The sequence below is a fragment of the Suricata suricatta genome, chromosome 3, assembly GCF_006229205.1.
Source record: "Suricata suricatta isolate VVHF042 chromosome 3, meerkat_22Aug2017_6uvM2_HiC, whole genome shotgun sequence".
NCBI lineage: Eukaryota > Metazoa > Chordata > Mammalia > Carnivora > Herpestidae > Suricata > Suricata suricatta.
In genome coordinates, this window is record NC_043702.1 from 119,645,159 (window position 1) to 119,666,801 (window position 21,643).

Consider the following 21,643-nt stretch of genomic DNA (forward strand, 5'->3'; position numbering starts at 1 on the left):
CTGTGGTAACATTTTTTTTTAAAGAAGACTAAGTACAAAATCGCATGTTAAAAAAAAAAGACTAAGTACAAAACATAGACTGATCTTGCAGCAGGAGGCCACAGGTTTGGACTAGCTGTGACAGAACTAGTTTGAAAGAAATGGGGAGAGGGGATGCTTGAGATGGATCTTAAAAAATAGAGACTCTCAGCCGACAGGTAAGAGGGATGAGGGCAAGAAGAATCTCTGTCTACTTGTTTTAACTCTTCCATATAACTTCCAAGAAATGTTGTCTGCAGCTAACATTCTGGTGATGTTTCTTTATTAACAATATAGTGGTCATTTTTTAAAAAAGCACGGAGTACAAGATGTCCCTATGGATCTAATAAAATGAGTACAGCAATAACCAAAAAGTAAAAATAAAAGAACCCCAAGACCCCCCAAAACAAAAAACCAGTGCAGTTTCTCTCTCTCTTTTTGTTCAGTGCGCATGAGATGCTATGTGTGGAAGAGGAGATGGCCGAAGGAGGTGGGGAGGCTGGAGGTTGGTAAATAGGATGGCCTCCATTTACAGAGAAAGTGAGGCCACCGTGCAAGCAGCAGGACTTTTCCGTTGGAGGCAGAACCTCACTACTTTGCTGCAGCTGGAAAGCAAGGACAACATCAATTTTATGAACTTATGTCTAAAAATGTACCCCTACGGAAGACTGGGGGGCAGGGGAGATAAAATGTGGTTTGCATCAGAACAGAGTCTGTAGGTGCACGTGTATCAAGTTTCAGGTACAGCACAGAGCTGAAACTGGAAATAGAGTCAAGACAGAGAGCAAAATAGGACATCTTTATATTCCACAGCAACCTTCTCCCCCTATGATCTCTTTTCTCCACGAAAAAGAGAATAACAGAGTGCACTATATAAACCACAAGAGCGGGCAGGGGTGCGGGGATGAGAGAGGGCACAAAGGGAGCAGAAATTGCTGCTGGTTCCGGAGAAATCTTTCCAGAGGCATTGAGAGAGACACACCCGTCTTCAATGCAGGACACACACCACCATGTGATGACTTTTCAGGGAGGGATCTGAAGGAACCAGTGACACCTCAGGACCCCGAGAATTTTCTTTTACAGAGGGTGCTTTAATACAGATCATCCATGCTGAATGAAAAATAAGATAGTATAAATTAAAACAAGGACCTTAAACATTGCAAAATCTAACAGTGTTCATAGTAAAGGTCAATATTCAGTGTAAGAGTTGGAAGAGGAGTGAAGGAGATGCCTCTCAGGTAAGTAGGACAAGTACAACATGTTCACTCAGGCAAAGCAATAAGAAGAAAACCCTAAAGCGATTCTTGTCACCCTTGCAGGTGCTTGCTGCCCAGAGGTGGTGTTAAAATACCAACTCTGATTCAGTAGTTCTGGGTGGTGTCCCAGATTCTGCATTTCTCACAGGCTCCCTGCTTGTGCTACCGCTGGTCCGTGGACCATGCCTGGAGACGTTTCTGGAGCACAAGCTTTGTCTTTTGATCGAATGAATACGAAGGGCATTTCAGATAGATTTTGGACAGTGGAAAGTCAGTGAAAAGCAGATGACAATGGTCAAAAGAAAAGAGAAAGTTGAGAAAAATCAAAACACGTGAAAGTTATGGTGGTGATTCTAAATGCCTGATTCTGGTGGAATGTGATTTAGGCAGATGGTGATAAATCTTGTTTCAATAAACAGATGACACGTGTGTGTGTGTGTGTGTGTGTGTGTGTGTGTGTGTGTCTGTGTGTGTGACACAGTTGTCTCAATCTTGCAGGGAAGGGGGAGGAGTGAGGGAGGGGAACCAAATATGGCATGTCTTAATACCACTTTTCAAAGGAGAGCCAGATTCGGAGACTCTGTTCTCATGATCAACTGCCAGGGTAAACCACAGTTCAGCAGCTGCAAACATGCTTGCCAATACAGAGATAAAAATGTTTCTGAAAACAAAATTTCACATATACCCTCCACTGAGGTTGGCATCGTATCTTCCTGTGTATCTTGGGTGTAGCTTTTACCCAGGCAGAATTTAGACACTAGAAACCAAATGAGGTGGTAAACAGAACCAGTTTGCAGAAGAATGAAAATAACCCAGCAAGAATTGAAACCACAAATGCCCCACGAGTTGGTCATTCACCAGCCAAGACCTAATAAGAATGAGTACAAAAGACTATGAGGGTTGGCTCCAGGGCTTAAAAAAAAAACCAAAAAACAAAAAACACACACAAAAAAACACAGAGCTCCAGCATTTAGTGTGATGGTTTTCATTTTATCTTTGGCTTATCCTAGAAACACACTCTGCTTTTTCCATCCCACCCTTTTTCAGTGCCATCACTCATGATTTCAGGGTGAAATTGTTATCACATCACTAGGGAAAGAGGGTAGCTCGGACTTAGAACTCTTATCATTGGAGGGGAGAGTCCTAAGTTCTAGAAGCGTAAGGATTAAGAGCAAGATCTTTGGATCCAGATGGGTACAAATCTCAGCTTTGTCATTTATTCAGTGACCTCAGGCTTGATATTTTACTTCTCTTTGCCTCTCTTCCTTTACCTGTAAAATGAGGATATGAATAGTACCTCCCCCCACATCAAAGGCTTGTAGGCAATATTTAATGATTTCAGATACCTAAAACTTGCAGTGGTGTGCAATATGGAATTCATGTTTCATAAATGTTTATAATTATTTTAACTATGTCACGCTCTCGGGGCCTATAGGAAAGTTATTTAATTAGCTCAGTTATAAAGAGAGTGAACATGATGTCTATCAAGATCCTTTCAAGACCTAAAATTTTATAATTCTATGAATTAAAGTCACCTTGATCAATAAGTGAGAGGCATTGCAAGGCAGGTGGGCAAATAATACTTCTTTGCTTAGTATTTTTAGAACATTGGGTGATGCATTGAAGACCTACATTGATGGGGCCAGCCTTCCCTTCCAATTTCTGTTTACAGTTCTTGTGCACCCTGAGCTCTTGACAGTTCCAGCCACCAGCTCCTGAGCATGCTGTCATAGCTTCATTGCCATCCCATGTTTCCACCATCTCCTCATAGTCTGTCTTCCCTGCTTCTCTCCATACACCTAAATCCTATCCATTCTGCAAACCAACCCAGGGTCTACCTTCTTCATAAGACCTTCTATGATCACCAAGCCTCTTCTGTGTTGACTAAGTCCTTTAACACAGAGATTGTCAGTCATTACTATGCTCTGCCTTATGTTTTTCTGAAAAAATATATATCTTTTATTTTTCTGTCCTCACCACACAACTAGATAATAATCTCCCTGAGGTCAGGGTCAGGGACTTACTCCTCCTGGTGTTTCAGTCAAGCCTGGCATTGTTCCAACATGAAAGTATTTACTGAAAAACTACTGATTGATTCACTGTAAAAATCAGTGAGGCGTTAAACTTAATATGGCAATTAGCCGAATGTGGTAATTAATGCTAATACTCTTCCTGCCAGCCTCTGTTCCTGCCCCCCAACGTCTTTTAAAAAATTGAATCAATCTGCTTCCATCTAGTGGCAATGAAAAAACAAGTTGTTCCCGTGACTAGAAAACAGCTTTGGGTGGATTGTGCCAAAAAAGACTTTCACTCAGTGGGTGTGAGCATGAAAGAAATCTTTACATCTTGTGGATTTCCTGCCCACAGAGATAAAGAACCCAGCCCAGAGAAGGGTCTAGGACCCCAGTGACATCATCAAATGGAAGATAGAGCACTAAAATAAAATAGAATAAAACAGCATCCACTGACCCAATGTCCTTCTCCGGTTACCTTCCTAAGTGTCTCCTCTCCTTGCCAAGCTTTTTAAAGAGTTGGCTTACATGTTCTGCCTCTACTTCCTCATCTCCACTGATGCCTCAATACTTGGGCTATCAGACTTCGACTTCCTTCGTGACCTCAACACTGAGAACAGACTCTGCACTGACACCCTTATTACGTTCAGTGGAAACTCACTGGTTCTCCCAATATCACTTGAAGCCATTTCTATTTCCCTCTTTCCTTGGCATTCAGGACCCAGAATCTCCTCATTTTCCTTCTGCCTCTCTGGCAACCCCTCCCCATCTCCTTGTCCTTCACTGGCCTGTTTGATATAGATGCTACCCCCTTCCTGCCCTCTCTCCCACATCCTCTTCTGTTCTCCCACTCCTTGCTCCTCACTCTCCCCAGATGACTGTACTGCTCCCAAAATAGCAGCTAATCTCATGCAGGGTGAGAACCCCCAAATCCACTCTCTGGCCCCCAGATGGCCCCTTGTGCTATAGACACAACCAATCGACTGTGGGTGAGCCACGGACACTTAAAGCTCAATACCGACAAAACTGAACCTGTGGTCTTTACCTCCAAAACCTCTCATTCTTTTGGGTTTCCTTCTCAGTAAATAGTACTGTATAGATAGTAACCATCTGCCAGTCCCCTATCAGAACCATGATGACTGCTTAGATTCTTCTCTCCTTCTCGCTTATCCAGTTAATAACCACATTCAGTTGATTTTACCTCTACATCATGAACAAACTCAACCTCACTGCTACTTCTCTACATGGGCACCATCAGCTTTCACTTTATAACTTTAAATGCCTCCAAAACAGTTCTTTGCCTCCAGGATCACCCCACTGCCCTGTCTGCAGAGTGATCCTCATAAGATGCAAATGTTAGCATGACATTCACCTGCTTTACCCCAAAGACCTTAGGATTATGTTCATACTCCTTCATATGGCTTATAAATTCTCTATGGTCTGGCTCATGTTTCTGTTTTGCACTCAAAACTGCAGCTCACTAAACTCATAAGAACTTCTTCATAACAATTTGTGGTCAGCAGCGTACTTGTCTGAACAAGCAGCCAACCTTCTCAGGGACCGTCTCGCCTCTTCCAGCACTTTAAAGGAGCTCGGTTTTCTAACTGGGTGCTCAGTGTGGCACCAAAGTCCCATCTCCACTGTTCTTACTTATACTCTCCTTCTCCAAATCTCCAAGCACCTGAGAAACTGAAGAAATGTTTTGCCCTCTTCACTTCTGCCAGATACCATTGCATTTTCACACATCTGCATCTCTTCTCGGTCTGTTTCTCCAATTGAAAGAAAAAACCTGAGGTTCCAGACCACACTACAAGAATTGCCTCTTCGGGGAAGCCTCAGGTAGAATTAATGTTCCCTACCTCTTCCACATTTCTGAAGGTCAATGCTAGTCAGAGCTGTAGTCATTTACCTTCTTGTACTAGACACTGAAGGCTTGGAATCTAGAGCCTGGGATTCATTAGTTTCTCAATAAATACTTGATCAATTGAATGTTTCCTGGATACTGTGTTTGGTATTGCCCTTACATTCAGCTGGGACAAGAAGAGATATGCTTAAATGCTTAAAATCCTCTAAAAGACTTTAAGGGATAATCAGAAAAAGCTCCCTTTATATAACTGCCCTTTCTTAAGGGCTGTTCATTCTTAACTGCTGTTCATTCATTCATTCCAATCTACTAGCACTCTCAAATACAAAAACTGCAAAAACACAGCTTTACAGGAGGATAGTGGATTATCATTTTGTATGGAAATTTCATTTCCCGGACCCGAGTTAAGATGTGAGCTCTAACAGGAAGTATCTCAAGGAAGGTAGAGAAAAGATCAACAGATGTAGAAACTTCTCATTGATGAAACTTACCTTTTCTGAGACTTTTTACCTAAAAACAGAAGAAACAGGAAAATGGCATCAGCATAAGTAGACAATTCCCACTTTTTTGTAAGTAAGAGAGAAGACAGAGTCCCACTCTCAAACTGTCTTTTGGAGTGCATTATACATTTGTTGGGTGGACCCCATCTGTGTCGAAGGGAACTTGAGATGCCGGCTTAATGTGCTGAGTCAAACAGTGGTATATACTCAGAGGCAATAGACCCAGTGACGCAGATGCTTCTCAGGGTCCCATTTCATTCTCGGTGCTGGTCATAAAGACAGCAGCCTCGCTGGAATTGCCTGCCAGTCAGTTCCAGTATACCCATAATCCTGTTTATCCCTTCCTCACCTGCCATCTCCTCCCACCTGAAGATTCTTCCCTAACAGACCTAGCTGGTAATATTGTAAGAATATGTGTCATTATGTCTCACACCACCTTGTCTGTGAGAATCCACAAAGAAATTTCACTTGGGTCTTATCGGTAGGAATTACTCATCAAATGTGAGTAACTGATGTGTTTTTATCTTACAAACACAGTAAATATCATAATTCATTTTGCTCCCTTTTTTGACTGGCTGCCAGGAAACAGAGCCAGATCCGAGACCCTTTTCTATCGAGTGTATAGAACTTTGTGACACATATTTTTGTGTACTAACTTCACCTCTTGCACCAACTTCTTTTTGTGCCTTAAGTTATGGCTTTCCTTTTCTTACTTACTTTTAAACTCATTTTAACTTACGTTGAATACATTTCATAAGCTATCATACATTCTTTTTGGAAAAAGCAGAGTGTAAAGAAGTAGAATAATGCATGAACAGCAAAGTTGAAACTCCAGAGGAAATAAAAGCAAAAAATCCCCCAAAAACAAAAACAAAAAACTTACTGGAGTTCTAGAACCATCCAATCTGGGTGTAAGTTCTGTTTTATGAACTGCAATGTGTCTCTGAATAGCTACTTACCTTCTGAAGCCACAGTCCCTTCATCTGCGAGAGGGGCGTGATAATTACATCTCCCTCATTGAGTTGACAAAATAAAATGTATTCAAAGTATTTAAACCAGGACCTACCACATGGACAGTGCCCAATTACTGTTTTAAAATGTTAGAATTTACATTTTATTTTTTTTTTAAATTTTTTAATATTTATTTATTATTGGGACAGAGAGAAAGAGAGCATGAGTATGGTAGGGGCAGAGAGAGGGAGTCACAGAATCTGAAGCAGATTCCAGGCTCTGAGCTGATGGCACAGAGCCTGATGCAGGGCTCGAACCCATGAACCGTGAGATCATGACCTGAGCCAAAGTCGGATGCTCAAACAAATGAGCCACCCAGGTGCCCCAGAATTTACATTTTAAATTAAAACTTTAAAATGTTAGAATATACTATTTTAAACATTTCTTCCCAAATTCAGCCTGCTGGTAACATGGGCTGAATTCATTCGAGCAGGGAGAACAAAATCTGAATTAATCTCAGATTTGTGTACCGTCATATAAATGTGGTTTCCTTTTAGGAACAATGAAACACATACCAATACATTAGCAAGAATATGTTCCTACTGAGAGAGTTCTTTCTGAAAAAAAAAAGGAACTAAGGGCAGCTGTTCAGTTTTTTGCCCTTTTCTAACCCTGTGGGTTGTTGGTTCAATTGGGGAATTCTATCAACCAAGAGAAAAAAAAAATAGAACCTCAACGACCAGAGGAGTTAGGAGGCCTGTGTGAATGGGAGTCTGATCTCTGATTCTGGTCCTGCTGACAACAGGATTTGAGGGATTTGGCTTAAACTCACTGCTTCAGTTTTATTATTTACTATTTCATTATTTTATTATTAATTAACTAATCACTTTATTTATTTATTAACAGGGCCAAGGGTGATGACTAATCAGAGAATGATTATCTTGGGAAACAAAGTGTTTCTAGACAAGCCTATGCAGAGGGCATATGTTTCTAGTGTCTGTATTTATTTCTCCTCCAGAAGAGAGGAGCTAAAGTCTGGATATCAAGACAATGAAGGAAGGGGCCAAAGTACAGGTTTTGAGGACAGGACAGGAGTCAGGAATCTGCTCATTTCCTTGGCTACCATGTCCTGTCTTTCTTTTCCAGCTTACTGAACCTGGAACACAACACGGAGGAAATTCTCAGAGTTGATGACTACCGCATACATGCAGATTTACTGTTTTTCATATTTTTTTCTTATAAATGTGTCAGTTACATGGTTATCCTGGGAAATCACCTATCATTCTTAACACTGTTTGTGTAGGAAAAACGTTCTTCATGTTTCAAAGAACTAACTTACATCTAAAATCTTTGGAAGACAAAGCCACTTGGAAGTTGGAAATATCAGAAGATGTTCCAAAAATGAAGACCCTTGAAATGCTACATTAAAGATAGCCTGACTTTCCTACAAAGTCAGTGATCTTTTTGGGGCTTCTGTTCTCGTGCTGGCATACATGTATCTAGCCTAACTGCCCGTTATCTGTTTCCTGTTTGCCCCACACTTATTCCCACAGCAGGGGCATGTAGTTTTCAAGTTATCAGTTTGAGATCTTGTACAGAAATGACTCCAAGGTAAAAAAATTAAAAACAACCCCACTGCTTTTCTCACCACTGCTTATAGAACTGCCTTAGCCAGCTAACCCCCACCCCCCACCCTGCCGCTAAATACAAGTCACTACAGAATGCATTCTATTCTTTTGCTTCTACTAACATTTCTTCAAGTTTTATTTATTTACTTGCAGAAGGGGGGAAGGACAGAGAGAAGGGAAGAGAGAGAATCCCAAGCAGGCTCCATGCTGCCAGAACAGAGGCCGATGCAGAGCTCAATCCCACAAACCATGAGATCATGATGTGAGCCAAAATCAAGAGTCAGACACTTAACTAATGGAGCCAACCAGGCACCCCTTCTATGAACATTTATTAAGAGACTTTGGAATTTGGGGATATCCTCCTTATTAAGGTGACTCACAGGCCCCATATCCTTAAAGGTTCTTTAGATAACAGCCTCCTATTCCAGAGACCAGTGTATAAATGTGCACTGCATTCTCTACCTCTCAGTTCTGTCATCACCACCCAAAGCAGGAGGGAAAACGGGATGACTGGGGTCAGATTTTGAAGTCTTAGTGGAAAGGGTAATCAATGGTGGGAGAAAAGTCTCATTCTCCTCTTATTGTAATACTTAAGTACTCAGTATAGTACTATAAAATGACGGGACCCATTCTTAGCAGAATTTCCAAGAACAGGAGTAGAGACATTTAAACTGCTCAGTGCTCTTACTTTACATTAATGAAGTTCTTGCCCATCAACTGTGACCCCTTCCATAGTCTTTCTGGGTTGTTTATAAAACTAACCTAGTATCTTAAATTTGGAATGAAAGATTCCAAAGATAGTAGAAGACCATTAGGGATTGGAAGGTAATATTCCTGCAATTGGCAGTGAGCATGGGTAAGGGGCAGCCTTTATATGCTATGTTCATTGAAGAGAATACATACTACTTAACTGATGGAAGTAAAATTAAAATGGCAATCAACTGACTCCCAAGAAATGCAACACCGAGCAGTTGGGAGCAGTTGTTTTGAGACCATTGATGGCCTCGGAACTTAAAGCAGGGGTACGTTAAAAGCTGCTTAGTGTCCATGAATTTCATAGTCTTCCATGGTTCTGCCAGGCAAGTTTGGCCAAATGTGACAGTGCACACCCAGGACCTGCCACAGATTGTGGATCTGTAACCAGGAAGCTGGTCCTACTCTAAGGGTTGGACATTCAGGAGGGACATGAGGGATGCCGTGGTCTTCCCCTGGCGGTGCCCCAGGTACTGTTCCGGGTAGTGGCTATTAGTTTCTCAAACAGCCCTTCTTATTCCCTTTTCTCCTCCAGGCCAGAGTGGAGGGAAGCACAAATATGCAGTGCTTTTATTTAGAGCTGTGACCTCAGTGAATAGACACTGGGGAGAAAATGTGGAGATTCCTCCCAGGGACAGTGCAATTCCCGCATGTCAGAAGCCAGACAGGTATGTGGCTCAGGTTTTGGAGAATAGCGCCTAAATAACCTTATTGGGCATTAGATTCATTTTCTAGTGGGATTGTAACACTGAGATCAAAGGCATGTAGGCTCTTACGAGGACTGAGAATACGCATCCTTTTTTCAGAACTAAATAAGAGCAAAGAACCATTAAAATATTTGTCTCTTAGCACACTAGAACAGACCTTGAAGACAGTAAGCGTTTTTTAAAAGTTTGTCAGATGAAAAACACTAATCAGCCAACTTGTTTTAATTAAAGGGTGTATGGCCTATTTCACACTCCCCCAGCAATGATGTCTACAGAACACAGAACTTGGTATCCTGCTTCAGTTGAATCTACCAATCTTAATTTCCTGTGGGTTTCTATACTTTTATCTGCTTTACTTTTAAAATTATTTTTTTAAGTGTTTATTTATTTTTGAGAGAAAGAGAGACAGAGCACAAGTGGGGGAGGGGCAGAGAGAGAGAGACAGAGAGACAGAGATACAGAGAGATAGAATCCAAAGCAGGCTCCAGGCTCTGAGCTCCCCAACACAGAGCCTCACGTGGGGCTTGAACTCACAAACCTCGAGATCATGACCTGAGCCAAAGTTGTATACTTAACCGACTGAGCCACCCAGGCACCCCTATTTTATCCAATTTGAATTGTATATTTTTGTATGAAGACAAACTCACATACCTTTCTTTAATCTTCTTGCCAGCCAAATGATAAATGCCAACCCAGAAAAAGCAGTAACCATAACTGCTACTGGAATGAAGAGAGGGTTATAGTTACCCTCTTTGATCATTGAGAAACTGCTGTCCACTTCTGAAAGAGAGATCAGTAAGGCACACAGCATGAGGCCGCAGCATTACATACTTAGTGTTATCTCATGACATTAGCTTTTCTTTTTCCTTATGTCTCCCAATAAGAGTCCCTTTGATGCCATTTGGTGGATGGGGAAACTGGCATGGGAAGGACCATGATGACCTTGCGGCAGAGGCAACAACCAGAAAAGTTTCTCTAGCCCAAGGCCTATAAATTCTTCATCCCCAGATTTGCAATTCATGGAACTCCTGGATGAAATACCTGCAAATCTTAGCAAGTGGTCACCATGGTATTTATCTCCATGGCCTTGTTCAATAGTTGGGACTCTGATGCACAGAGAAGACCTAAAACGTCTAATACAACTTCAGGAAAAATAAAAGTCAGTCATCTTAACCAGGTAACAAATCAGTCCAAAAAAACCTATTAATACTTTTTCTTTAAAGCAGCTGTGCCAACATATGCACTTGCTGTATACATGCTGAGGACCTATGCTGAACTGTCTTTGGAGTGATATTGACCTACTGCGTATCTCCACTTCCTTCACAAATAAATGGATACACCTGTACCCTCTTGTAGGAGTGAATATTTGGGAACGTTTTTTGAAAAAAACAAAAACGATATGAAAAAGGCTATCTTCTGATGCCGCCATTTAAAGAAATTTATTTTTGCATATTAGCATAGGGTTTGTGTCCCCCATTCTTCATGTTACTTTGACGAACCCTTTCAAGGTACTTCCAACCCCACACCCAAATATGTAATAGAAAAAAGGCACACGTTCCCACACCACTCAAATAGAGGGCATCTAGAGGCTCCATGAGGATGGGGAGATACACAATCTCCCCTAAAGATCTCCTGCCTCCTCCTCAAATTCCTCCCTTACTCTCTGGCCCTGGGCCATACGGAGATCAGCTTCCCTGAGTTTCTACAAATCCTACCACTTAAAAACTATTCCATTGGTAGAGGTGATCTCAGGAGCAGACTTGAGTAGTGATTCTTTCAGATGTTAATTTAATGTGCATTTATTTAGCAACTTATTTAGCACAGGCACTAAGTGTCAACTGTATGGAAATGAGGAAGACGCAGTCCTTCTCATACACAGATTAGGGAGGCATAGGCTTAGTGGTAATTGATAAGTATATACTATTTTGGGAATTAAGTGGTCACTGGTGCTTTTGTAGAAAGATTTTAATGGACTAACAGAAGTGAGATTGTAGTGGAATAGAAGAATGAATAAGAAGTTAAGTCAGAAAATAAAAGGAATAAGTCAGAGAGAATGCATTTAGATGTTAAGAGTTGAGATACAATGAGTTAAAATTTGGCTATAAAAAGAAATGGGTGTCATCGAAAGAAGAGGCAAGAACAGCCAAGGATTTTATAGTAAATTAATTGTTAAGCCATATACATTTAGCAAAATAAAAATGTTTAAGTTTAATCTGTCTTTCCATGCCATCTTCCCATTCACCAGCTCCTTTTTTTTAAGTTGTCAGCATATCTGGGCAAACTTACTCACTTTGACATATTGGACTAGGGCTTGACCAGATTCCCGATGGTCCACAAATAGTTTTTCTCTCCCCAATTAATGCAGTTCCTTCTGAGCAGTTGAAGGTACAGGTGGATGTTAAGCTGAAGTTGGCCAGAGGGTGACTACAGTCCATGGTTCCCAAATCAGGTGCCATCAGAGGTTTACAGGAAATCACTTCTATGAAGAAGAAAAAAACCAATATTTCTGAGTAGAGACCCTCCTTTCACCAAAGGTTTTCAGCCAAAGCTGCTCAACTCAACTGTGGAACTACCTGATTGAATCTAGACATTTCTAAACTCTAAAATTTAGTTATGATAATGTTTCCAGACCTAATTTTCTTGAGAATAATGGAAAATGGTGCATCAGAGGTGAAGCCAGGAGCACTGAAGGCCCTTGGGAGTGGGGAGATAGGGAGCAGAGGGGAGGGTTGGTAGCTCCAGGTTGCTGCCCCAGTCCTGGTGACTCTCCACCACTGCCTGGAAATACTACATCCTCGAGAGTACTTATGAAATATTCTCGGTGAATGTAAAGAATTCCCGTCCTTACAATGGTTCTAAAGCAAACAGTGTTGGGAAACACCCCAGTTCTCTGAAGCAAGTCAATCAACTTTTATAAAATTCAGCAGGTTTGTCAATTTAGTTCTGTGATTTCAGTATGACTTTGATAGTTGCGCTTTTTTAAAATAAACCACTTAAAATTAGTGAGTCAGATGCATGAATGTAGAAAATGTAACCAAGACTTCACAAGCTCAGACGTCACCAGTTTTCTCCTGTATAGGAATAATCTTTTTGACAGCTAAAAAGAAAAAGCCACCATACTTCAAATGAAAAAAAAAAAAGATCAAGAGACTATGTTTTTGTTTTTCACAGCAGTTGTTATTCCTCCAAGAGTTCATAGAGGATGAAAAGTAAAAAATGATTTCAAGAATAAACCAAATAAAACAATCAAAAAAATCCTACACCCTCAGAAGGAAATTGGTTGGTGTTAAGTAAGACACCACATAAAATAGGTGTTACTGAGAGGAGAGAACAAGCAACATTTAACTGAGGTTCATCCGGACTATGCATGCCATGACAATGAGAAAACCCAAGTAAAAATTACACTATAATCACGTTGCATATTACTGACGATTATGAACATATCATGAGATGGTGTCAGAGGTCTTTGGTGGTTGTTGTTTTTTATTTGTGGCTTTGATTTTTGATTCAAGTAACAACAATCCTTTTTAAAAGCATCAGAGTGTGATCTAAGTTAGATTAAATTAGGTTCCAAAAAGGACATATATTCCTTACAAGTATCTGCTGCATTTTCTCAGTTAACCCAAGTTGGCCACGACAAAGCCTCTAGTTTGAAGACTTACTCACTTTTACAGGTTGGCTCTATAGATGACCAGTTTCCAAAAGATCCACAAGTGGTTTCCTCAGCCCCAATGAGGTCTGTGCCCTTAGAGCAGTTGAAGGTGCACTGGGAGCTGAAGCTGAAGTTTCCCACAGGGTGATTACATTTCATGGTACCCAGTTCAGGGGCCTCCAGAGGCTTACACTGAACCACTGCAGTAAGAAAAGAAACACTATTAGCTAGTGTGGTGAGGACTTGGTGTCTGGGTTTGAATACTATCTTTGGCACTTGGTCACCAAGTGCCTTTGCACAAAGTGAACTAACCCTTCCAGCTTCAGTCTCTTCAGATATGAAAGAGAAGTCATGGTAATTGTATTAACTTCCTAGAGCTGGTGTAGAAATTAAATGGTCTAATGTAAGTCAAGGACTTAGAACTTGGCTCATAGGAAGTCCTAATTAAACATCAGCTAGTCTTCTTATTATTGCTGGCATTTTCTGAGAAGATAATTTTTTTGTGTTTATTTATTTATTTTCAGAGAGAGAACAGGGGAGGTGTAGAGAGGGAGAGGAGAGAGAGAATCATGGGGCTCGATCTCACAAACAGTGAGATCATGATCTGAGCTGAAACCAAGAGTCAGATGGGAATGACCAGCTGGTTTTGGAAATTTTGACATCAGAGTTCCTAGGTAGAGTTTAGTGCTGGGAGCAGGAGGTGTGGAAAAAGAGTGGAGAAGCTTTAGAAAGCATCTTGGCCTTGATACTATTTTTATCCTCTCTAGCTCAGCTCTAGTACTTCAGTTCTGATTTTCACAGCCCTCTCCAGAAACTGTATCGATTTTCCTGCTATTACTGGTGGTATCAGAGATTGAATTGAGCCTTGGAAATGAGTCTTCATGTTTTTAGGCCCCTCCATGCCTTTTGAGCAAATATTCCAACCCTTGTTCCTATTCCTTATCCAACTTTAGCCATTGCTGTGACCTTGCTTTTGAGATTTCAATGAAGAAAGGACATGAGGAACTAGAATTTTTATACTTTCCATATACAGTACAAGTCCAAATTAAATTATGTTCTCCAGTTTTACTCATACCTGCAAGCAAGTGCCTTATATACTTCAGGCATAGTCTCAATCTGACATATGAGATTGTAAATAATACTTACTGACCTCAGCTGCTGCTAGTCTATCAGGAAATACAGACAAGTAAATAGATGATTTCAATAAATGTGGGATAAACAAGAAAAAATATGCAAACCTACTGAAACATGGAATAGAGGCACTTAGCTTATCTTAGAGTCTGAAGAAAGCTTTCCGAAAAAACAACAACAGCAACAACAACAATCCTTGAACTATGTCTTAAAGATGAACAGGTATGTTAGCCATGTGCAAAATGAGAAAGGCATGAGCAAGTCAATGAAATACAAAGCACATATGAAAAGTATGGAGAACTACAAGCATTTGATGCTACTAGAAGGAACAAAGAGGCAGGAATGATGTGAGATGAGATTAGAAAAAAGGCAGGAGCTAAGACAAATTCTTTTATCTTTTTTCTTTAATTTAATGAGTACCTACTGTATATCAAGCATTTCTCTAAGTCTTGAGGAGTTTAGATTTCATCCTGTAGGACAAATGATAGGTAGAAATTAAAGGGTGGATAGACGTGTGATGTTTGATTGTTTTTAACTAATCAGCCTACTTGTAGCATGAATAGTATATTTAGCAGGAGCTAATTTAAAGCTGTGAAACTCTGCTAAGAAATTAATCCAATAATCTAGGAAGACCGAGGGCAGTAGTAGCAAAACTGACAAATGGGAGGCAAAGTGGAGAAAAAAAAAGTTGTAAAAATGAGTAGTGTGTGTTACTTTGCATAAATGTAAGGGGAGGAGAAAGAGTTTAATACTAGAACACCCATATAAAAGGAGGTGTCTCATACTGAGATAAGAAATATAAAATAGGAAGCTGGCTGGGACAATTGATTTTACAGCCCTTTGGGCACCCCAGAAGATATTCTTAGCATACTTGAAGCCTGGGGTTGGAAATAGATTTGCCAGTCTAAAGCTCCCATGAATCTGTGAGTCCACAGAAGTTGGTAAGTTTGACCGAAGTAGGGACATGTAGAGTCACAAGAGCAATGGGCAAAAGATAGAAGATGAGAATTAACAATAGAGGATGGGCTTGGATAAATGCTTATGAAGAATTCCAAGGAAAAATGATTATAGGTAGAAAGAAGACCAGAAAAGAGTGAGAAGATGAAAGCCTAGACAGAAAAAAGTGTAAAATGTTCAAAAAGGAGTGAAATGGGCATGCCAATGTTATAAGAATTAAAAAATTAAAGATCAAGGGCACCTGGGTGGCTCAGGTGATTGAATGTCTGACTGTTGATTTCAGCCCAAGTCATGATCCCAGGGTCAGGGTTGAGCCAAACATCAGGCTCTGCACTAAGCATGGATCCTGTTTGAGATTCTCTCTCTCTCTCTCTCTCTCTCTCTCTCTCTCTCTCTCTCTCTCTCTCTCCCCCCCCTCACTCATTCTTTGTCCTTCTTCCCCACTCATGTTCACTCTTTCTCTATAATGAAATAAAATAAAATATTAAAATATTAAGGATCAAAAAGAAAGAATAAAAATAAACTTCAGGAGTTGAAGGTAAAGTATTGGATAGGAATTGAGTGAAATGAGTTAGACCATCACCAGTTGGTTGACACACTATTTTTTGGCTTTAATTCTTTGTCTATTATTTACAAACATTGATTTTCTCTTCTAATTCTCTATCTTATGCACCAGATACTTCAAAGCATAGTTTTGAAACTGAACCAATAACAACCAGATGATTTATGTTTCTTTCAGTAGTGAGCTGACTGGGTCAAAGACTCCTTGACTTTGAGTCTATATACTCTTGCCTTTCTGTTTCTACCACCACAACTCTGAATGATTTCATTAGACTCCTACTTATTCTCTCCATCTTCTTTCTTTTTGTTTTCCAATCCATATTATGCATTGCTTCTAGGAAAATTGCCCCCAAACCAGGTGTTAAGATACTAAGTGGGCTCCAATTGTCCAATAAACAGGCCAGATTCTTTCATTAAGCAGTTAATTCCAGCTTGTACCTTGCTCTCCATCAAACTGAATTGAGAGCATACATAATTTCCACTAGCTAGTTGCAAATCCTTCACAGACAGAATCTGTAATAGATTTTTCATTGTATCCTCAAAAAATATGCAGCCCAAATAAATTTGTTGGATTTATTACTATACTTCTCTGACCTATATTGTGTGTCATTATGTGACTTTTTCTTTTCACCCATTCCCTGTCATGACTTTGAGGATTACATACAAAAGCAAGATTACCTAATGGGTAACTCACCCTCCCAACAATAAATGGCAATGTTTCTTTCAGACTTCAGGGTTCTAATGGGTCCAACCAGTTTGCTGGATTATGGATTCCCTAAGAACAGGAATCTACCATGATTGACTCATTATAGTCATCATTAAAGCTTTTATCCGAACACTATATTCTCTCAAAAGACTCAAAAAACTTGCTAAGAAGTGAACTGAAACTTCATGTTGACTTATGAAATCTTTCAGGAAAAGTAACACATTGTGCAAGCATATTCTTCTGATCAAAACTTCTCATTTCTCGGAATGGCTAGTACTGTTTTGTCCCTGTCAATAAACTACAATAATACCTGTAAATTTACACAAGAAGAAGCAATGACAGAAAAGGGGCTTACCGAATTGACACTGGGGCCCGTAGTACCCAACATCACAGTTGCAGGTGTAATTATTGATGGTTTCCACACATTCTCCATGTTTGCTACATGACAAGGGCTGACAAGAAGCTTTAAAGGTGGGGAGCGAAATAAATTATTTTAATTACTTCTTAGTACTCAGAGTCATTTCTTTGGATACAGATAACTTTTTTGGCTGAAACTGCTTTTATAAGCAGGAAAGGTTTGTCTGTACATTCATAACATTTTTGCACAAAAAATATATGTCAGGATTTTTTATTTATGTCATATACTGGCCATTTAGCCACAGACATACACTTAGAACGAATTTACCAATGCCAATACTCTCTAACATTCTGGGGAAACTCATTGATGTTCTTTGAAACTTGTCATAAGTACGTTAAGTGATGGCCTAACCCCAACCATTTCTGCAATATACTTGGCAATCCCTTTCTTCTTAGAAAGTACTATGGAAAGATTAAAAAGTCTGAACTCATTAAATCAGTAGAGAGCCCAATTTACAAGAGATCAAATTACTGATGAAATATGACTTGGAAAAATACAGTTTGGGAACTGAAAACAAATTTTCATCCTCCAGATAATGAAACACAGCAGTATTTCATTATATAGAATTATAGAAGATTAGGCCAAGAAGGAAACATAAGCACAAAGCTTACCACCATAAGCCATGAGGAAATGGGGGAATGTGAGCCTGAGCTCTTGGCCACATGCACATCTCTGTGTCCATTTCTCTGCCTTACTTCTTACATATATTTATCATATTGAAGTAAATTGGTTTAAAGGTATCACTTTTGGGTGTTAGAACCAGGCTCACACACACCAAAAATGCACAGAGGTAACATGCTTTTATTTTATTTTTTAGAGAACTGGATTTACTTTAGAACGTAATAGAAACTGCTTTCTTTCCTAACATCCCCACCCCCTGGGATCCATGCCGCCCCTACCTGTGTAACAGAGGGCTGTCTTTTGCTTGTGGCAGGCATCATCGTTCCACTTTCCTGCATCTTTGTTCCTCTTGATGTAGATCTCCACACAGTCCTCTTTGGACTTCTTGTTGTTAGGCTCTCCGCGTCCCCAGTTCTCCGCTTCTTTGGTAAGAGACTTGTTGGTTCCCACCCAAGTCCATACCCCCTCTACCTTCCGGATTCCTATCCAGTAGTAAGTGGGGCTGTGGGGAAGAGTCTGCTCCAGGTACTCGATCTCCTCCTTGTTTTGTATGGCAACTAAATCTGTGTAATGTTCTTGGCAGAACTTTCTAGCCTTTGCCCAGTTCATGGGCTTTTCAGAATAGTGGTAAGTCCAGCAGTCAGTCCCATGACGTCCAAGGAAATCTGAAAGACATCAATGTGAACTATACAGGCTCCCATCATGGCTGAAAAGAATCTAGAACTAATCCATGCTGGGCCTGCCACTTAGACATGAGGAAACCGAGACCTCAAGAGTATAGGTTGCCTTCTCGGGGTCATAGAATCAGTCATTTGCAGATTTGAAGTAAGACCTAACCCTTCGGTTTCTATTCACTTTTCATGGTAACAGTCAATATTTTTTGTTCATCACTCATTTTAGACAAATTTGGTGGCTTCCTAGATTTATTTTCATCATTTTTTTTCTCAAGAGATCATCTTTTACCACAGGAAAAGCTGCTTCTGGGAAAGCCTCAATACATAGCCCAAACCTTATATATGAAACTATTTTTTAAGAAAAAGAATAATTTACAAAACCAAATGATGCAGGATTGTCAAATTGATTTAGGGCGTGTTCTGTGCATGAAGATACCCAGCTGATGGTGTTTAGTAATCATATGGGTGCTTCAAATCTCAGGACTTGAAAGAAACAAAACCAAGTGGTGCCTGGGTGGCTCAGTCAGTTAGCATCTGATTCTTGATCTCAGCTGGTCGTAATCTCAGGGTCATGAGTTCAAGCCCTGCACTGAGCTCCCCACTGAGCATGGAGCCTACTTAAAAAAAAAAAAAAAAAAAAAACCAGAAACCCACAATGACCTCATCATAACATACGCCATTCTAAGCATGGTATGATCTAGGTGAAACACAGTTCTACTGTTAAGGTAAATGTTTTCACGTCCATCAATATTTACTGAGTTTCTGCTGTGTAGGGCAAAAACCATAGTGAAATATCAAAGAAGACATAGATCCAATATTTACAGTCTCCTAAGGATTCCTCCTGAACAAGGAATAACAGATGCAAATAAAACATACTTAATCTTGTTCAAATGAAATGTATCAGAAATGAACAGAGAACTTAGAAATAAATATGATTAATGAGTAAATAATGTAATAAAATAAACATTTGGAACAGAGTTCTGAAGGAGCATTCTACCGGAATATGTTCTAAAGGAGAAGAAACTGTTTTGTTCAGTGCTGTCTCCTCAGTGCCTAGGACAGTGTCTGGTGCATTGCAGGGACTCAGAAAACATTTGTTGGATGAAATTAGCACTAGCTTTGCAGGTCACATGAGGCAGACTTGGTGTAAAGAATGTGTGAGGGACAGAGGAAAGCACATTTGCTTGGCTAGGGCTGAAAATCCAAGCTAGGGCATAAGAAGACATTGGCTTCTTTAGGAATGAGAAAGCTCTAAACAATTGCTGGAGAGTCTTCAAGTATCCGACATAAAACTTGTCACACCGATGGGAGAATAATAATAATAAAAAAAGGGGTCTGACTTTAAGGAGCTCACACTTCCATTGTAGAAATGACACTGATGTGCACTAAACTATTGATAAAAATAGAAAGTACCATGTTAAATATTTGGTACAGATTGCAAGTGCCCCATTAGATATTTCTTAATTGACCTTATTTCTTCATAATTAAGACTTTAGCAATATTGTTAGGATTTGGAACATGCAACAAGGGTGTGGCATGTTTAGGAGGTTTCTGAGCTGTCACTAAAGGTGACAGGAAGAAAAAGATGTTTACAGAAGGATGCAGTTAACAGCTGTCTACCTAATTATCTTCCCCTCGACTGTGTATTCCCAGTGGATATTTAAGAAAAATAAACGTAAGTTAAAAAGGGCTTAGCAATATATCAATACTATAACGTACCACAAAAGAGCATTGTCGAGACCCACAACTTGAGGACATTCCATGAGCCCCTCTGAGTGCTCTGACATTTCCATGGAAATATCTGCAAAGAAAATTATAGTTAGATTTATATTCTTAACTCACAAGTTTACAGCACCTTGAGGAGATGGCTGCGACTTTCTTAAAGTTCAAAATTAAATACATATGCTTACTAACCCTGCCTGAAGTAAGAGGTATCTTAGATGCGCATGAAAAGATAGCATTAAATTTGCTTAAAAACTGACTCAAAGTTAGTTCTTTCTTTCCTTTTTTTTTCTTTCTTTTTTCTTTCTTTCTTTCTTTCTTTCTTTCTTTCTTTCTTTCTTTCTTTCTTTCTTTCTTTCTTTCATGTTTTAGCCTCAAGTTGCTGATTGTTACTACTCTGATTTTTTTCTATATTTCGGTAATTTTTCTCCTTTCCTTCTGCAGAGCTATTAGAAGAAACTATTTGATGTTTAATATGTATATTTTTAAAGTGTTCTTTGATACTTCATGAACTATTGATGTCTGAGATTTAAATGTTAAAATTATAAGCCGGGTTATAATGGTTTAATGTTTCAAATGCTTAAAAGAATTAGATACCCAGACACCGATAAAGAAAAGCAACTAATTTTCTTTCAAGTAAAAAAGAGATACATTTTGCACAACCCAAACCACAAATGTTCTGCACACCTTAAAACTATATTTTCTGAACTATATCACATCTCAGGTAGCCTGTGTTTAGCTGCCAAAGCACTCATTTCAACAAGATAGTACTTCCTCAAGAATCTCACCAGAGACAAGTCAATGAAGAGAAATCAGCCCATTTGAGAAGAAAAATTCTGGGAACACTTTTTAGACTCAACATTTTTAATTCTTGTCTTTGTTAAAACCAAAAATGAACTCTGTTGCTTCTTGCCCTTTGCCACCTGCCCCTGCAGTCCCAAAGGTTTCTATCTGAGCATCTGGAAATCTTTGAGGCTGAAAAGCTCACCGTGGCCTTGCTCATCCCTTCTTTAGTTCTTTCTTCTGGACTCCAGCCTCTCAACTCAGCACCAAGGTGTCTGGGTCCTTGCCCACCGCTGGGTGTGCTGTGCTTCAGGAGGCTGTGTGGAGTGCCACCAAAAAAGGCTTGTTTTCTTTCATTTCTCTGACTCAGTCTCACATCCTCCTCCTCCTCTTCCCCTTACCTTCCCCCATCTCTTCTCACTCCTCTTTCCCCACCCCTTTCCTAGTCTGGCCTCTGTCACCACCTTGAGAAAAGGAGAGCTGCTGACCATTGTTGATAGATTCTCTTCTTCCCTCTTTCAATTTTTTCTTCCATTCCCTTATCCATCTTCCTTCCTTCCTTCCTTCCTTCTGTTTTTCCCTCCCTCCCTTATTCCCTTTTTCCTTCCTTTCCTCCCGCCTTCCCTCCTCCTCCTCCTCTTCCTCTCCTCCCCAGCCTCCACTTCTCTCTCTTTTCTTTTTGAATAAATACTGCACTTAACTCTTGGCCATCCATGGCGAAGGGCCCCA

The 21,643-nt window shown here is 40.0% G+C and overlaps 1 protein-coding gene across 1 annotated transcript; it reads right to left on the minus strand.

Moving 5' to 3' along the window:
• Positions 1–320: 320 nt before the first annotated feature.
• Positions 321–21,256, minus strand: SELL (selectin L). The gene is made up of 9 exons (XM_029934992.1): positions 21,120–21,256; positions 20,129–20,210; positions 18,014–18,400; positions 17,052–17,159; positions 13,356–13,541; positions 11,980–12,168; positions 10,341–10,469; positions 5,642–5,660; positions 321–1,128 (listed from the first exon to the last, which is right to left on the minus strand). The coding sequence occupies exons 1-9, from the start codon at positions 21,132–21,134 to the stop codon at positions 1,110–1,112; spliced, it is 1,134 nt and encodes a 377-aa protein (XP_029790852.1). The 5' UTR covers positions 21,135–21,256; the 3' UTR covers positions 321–1,109.
• Positions 21,257–21,643: the final 387 nt, after the last annotated feature.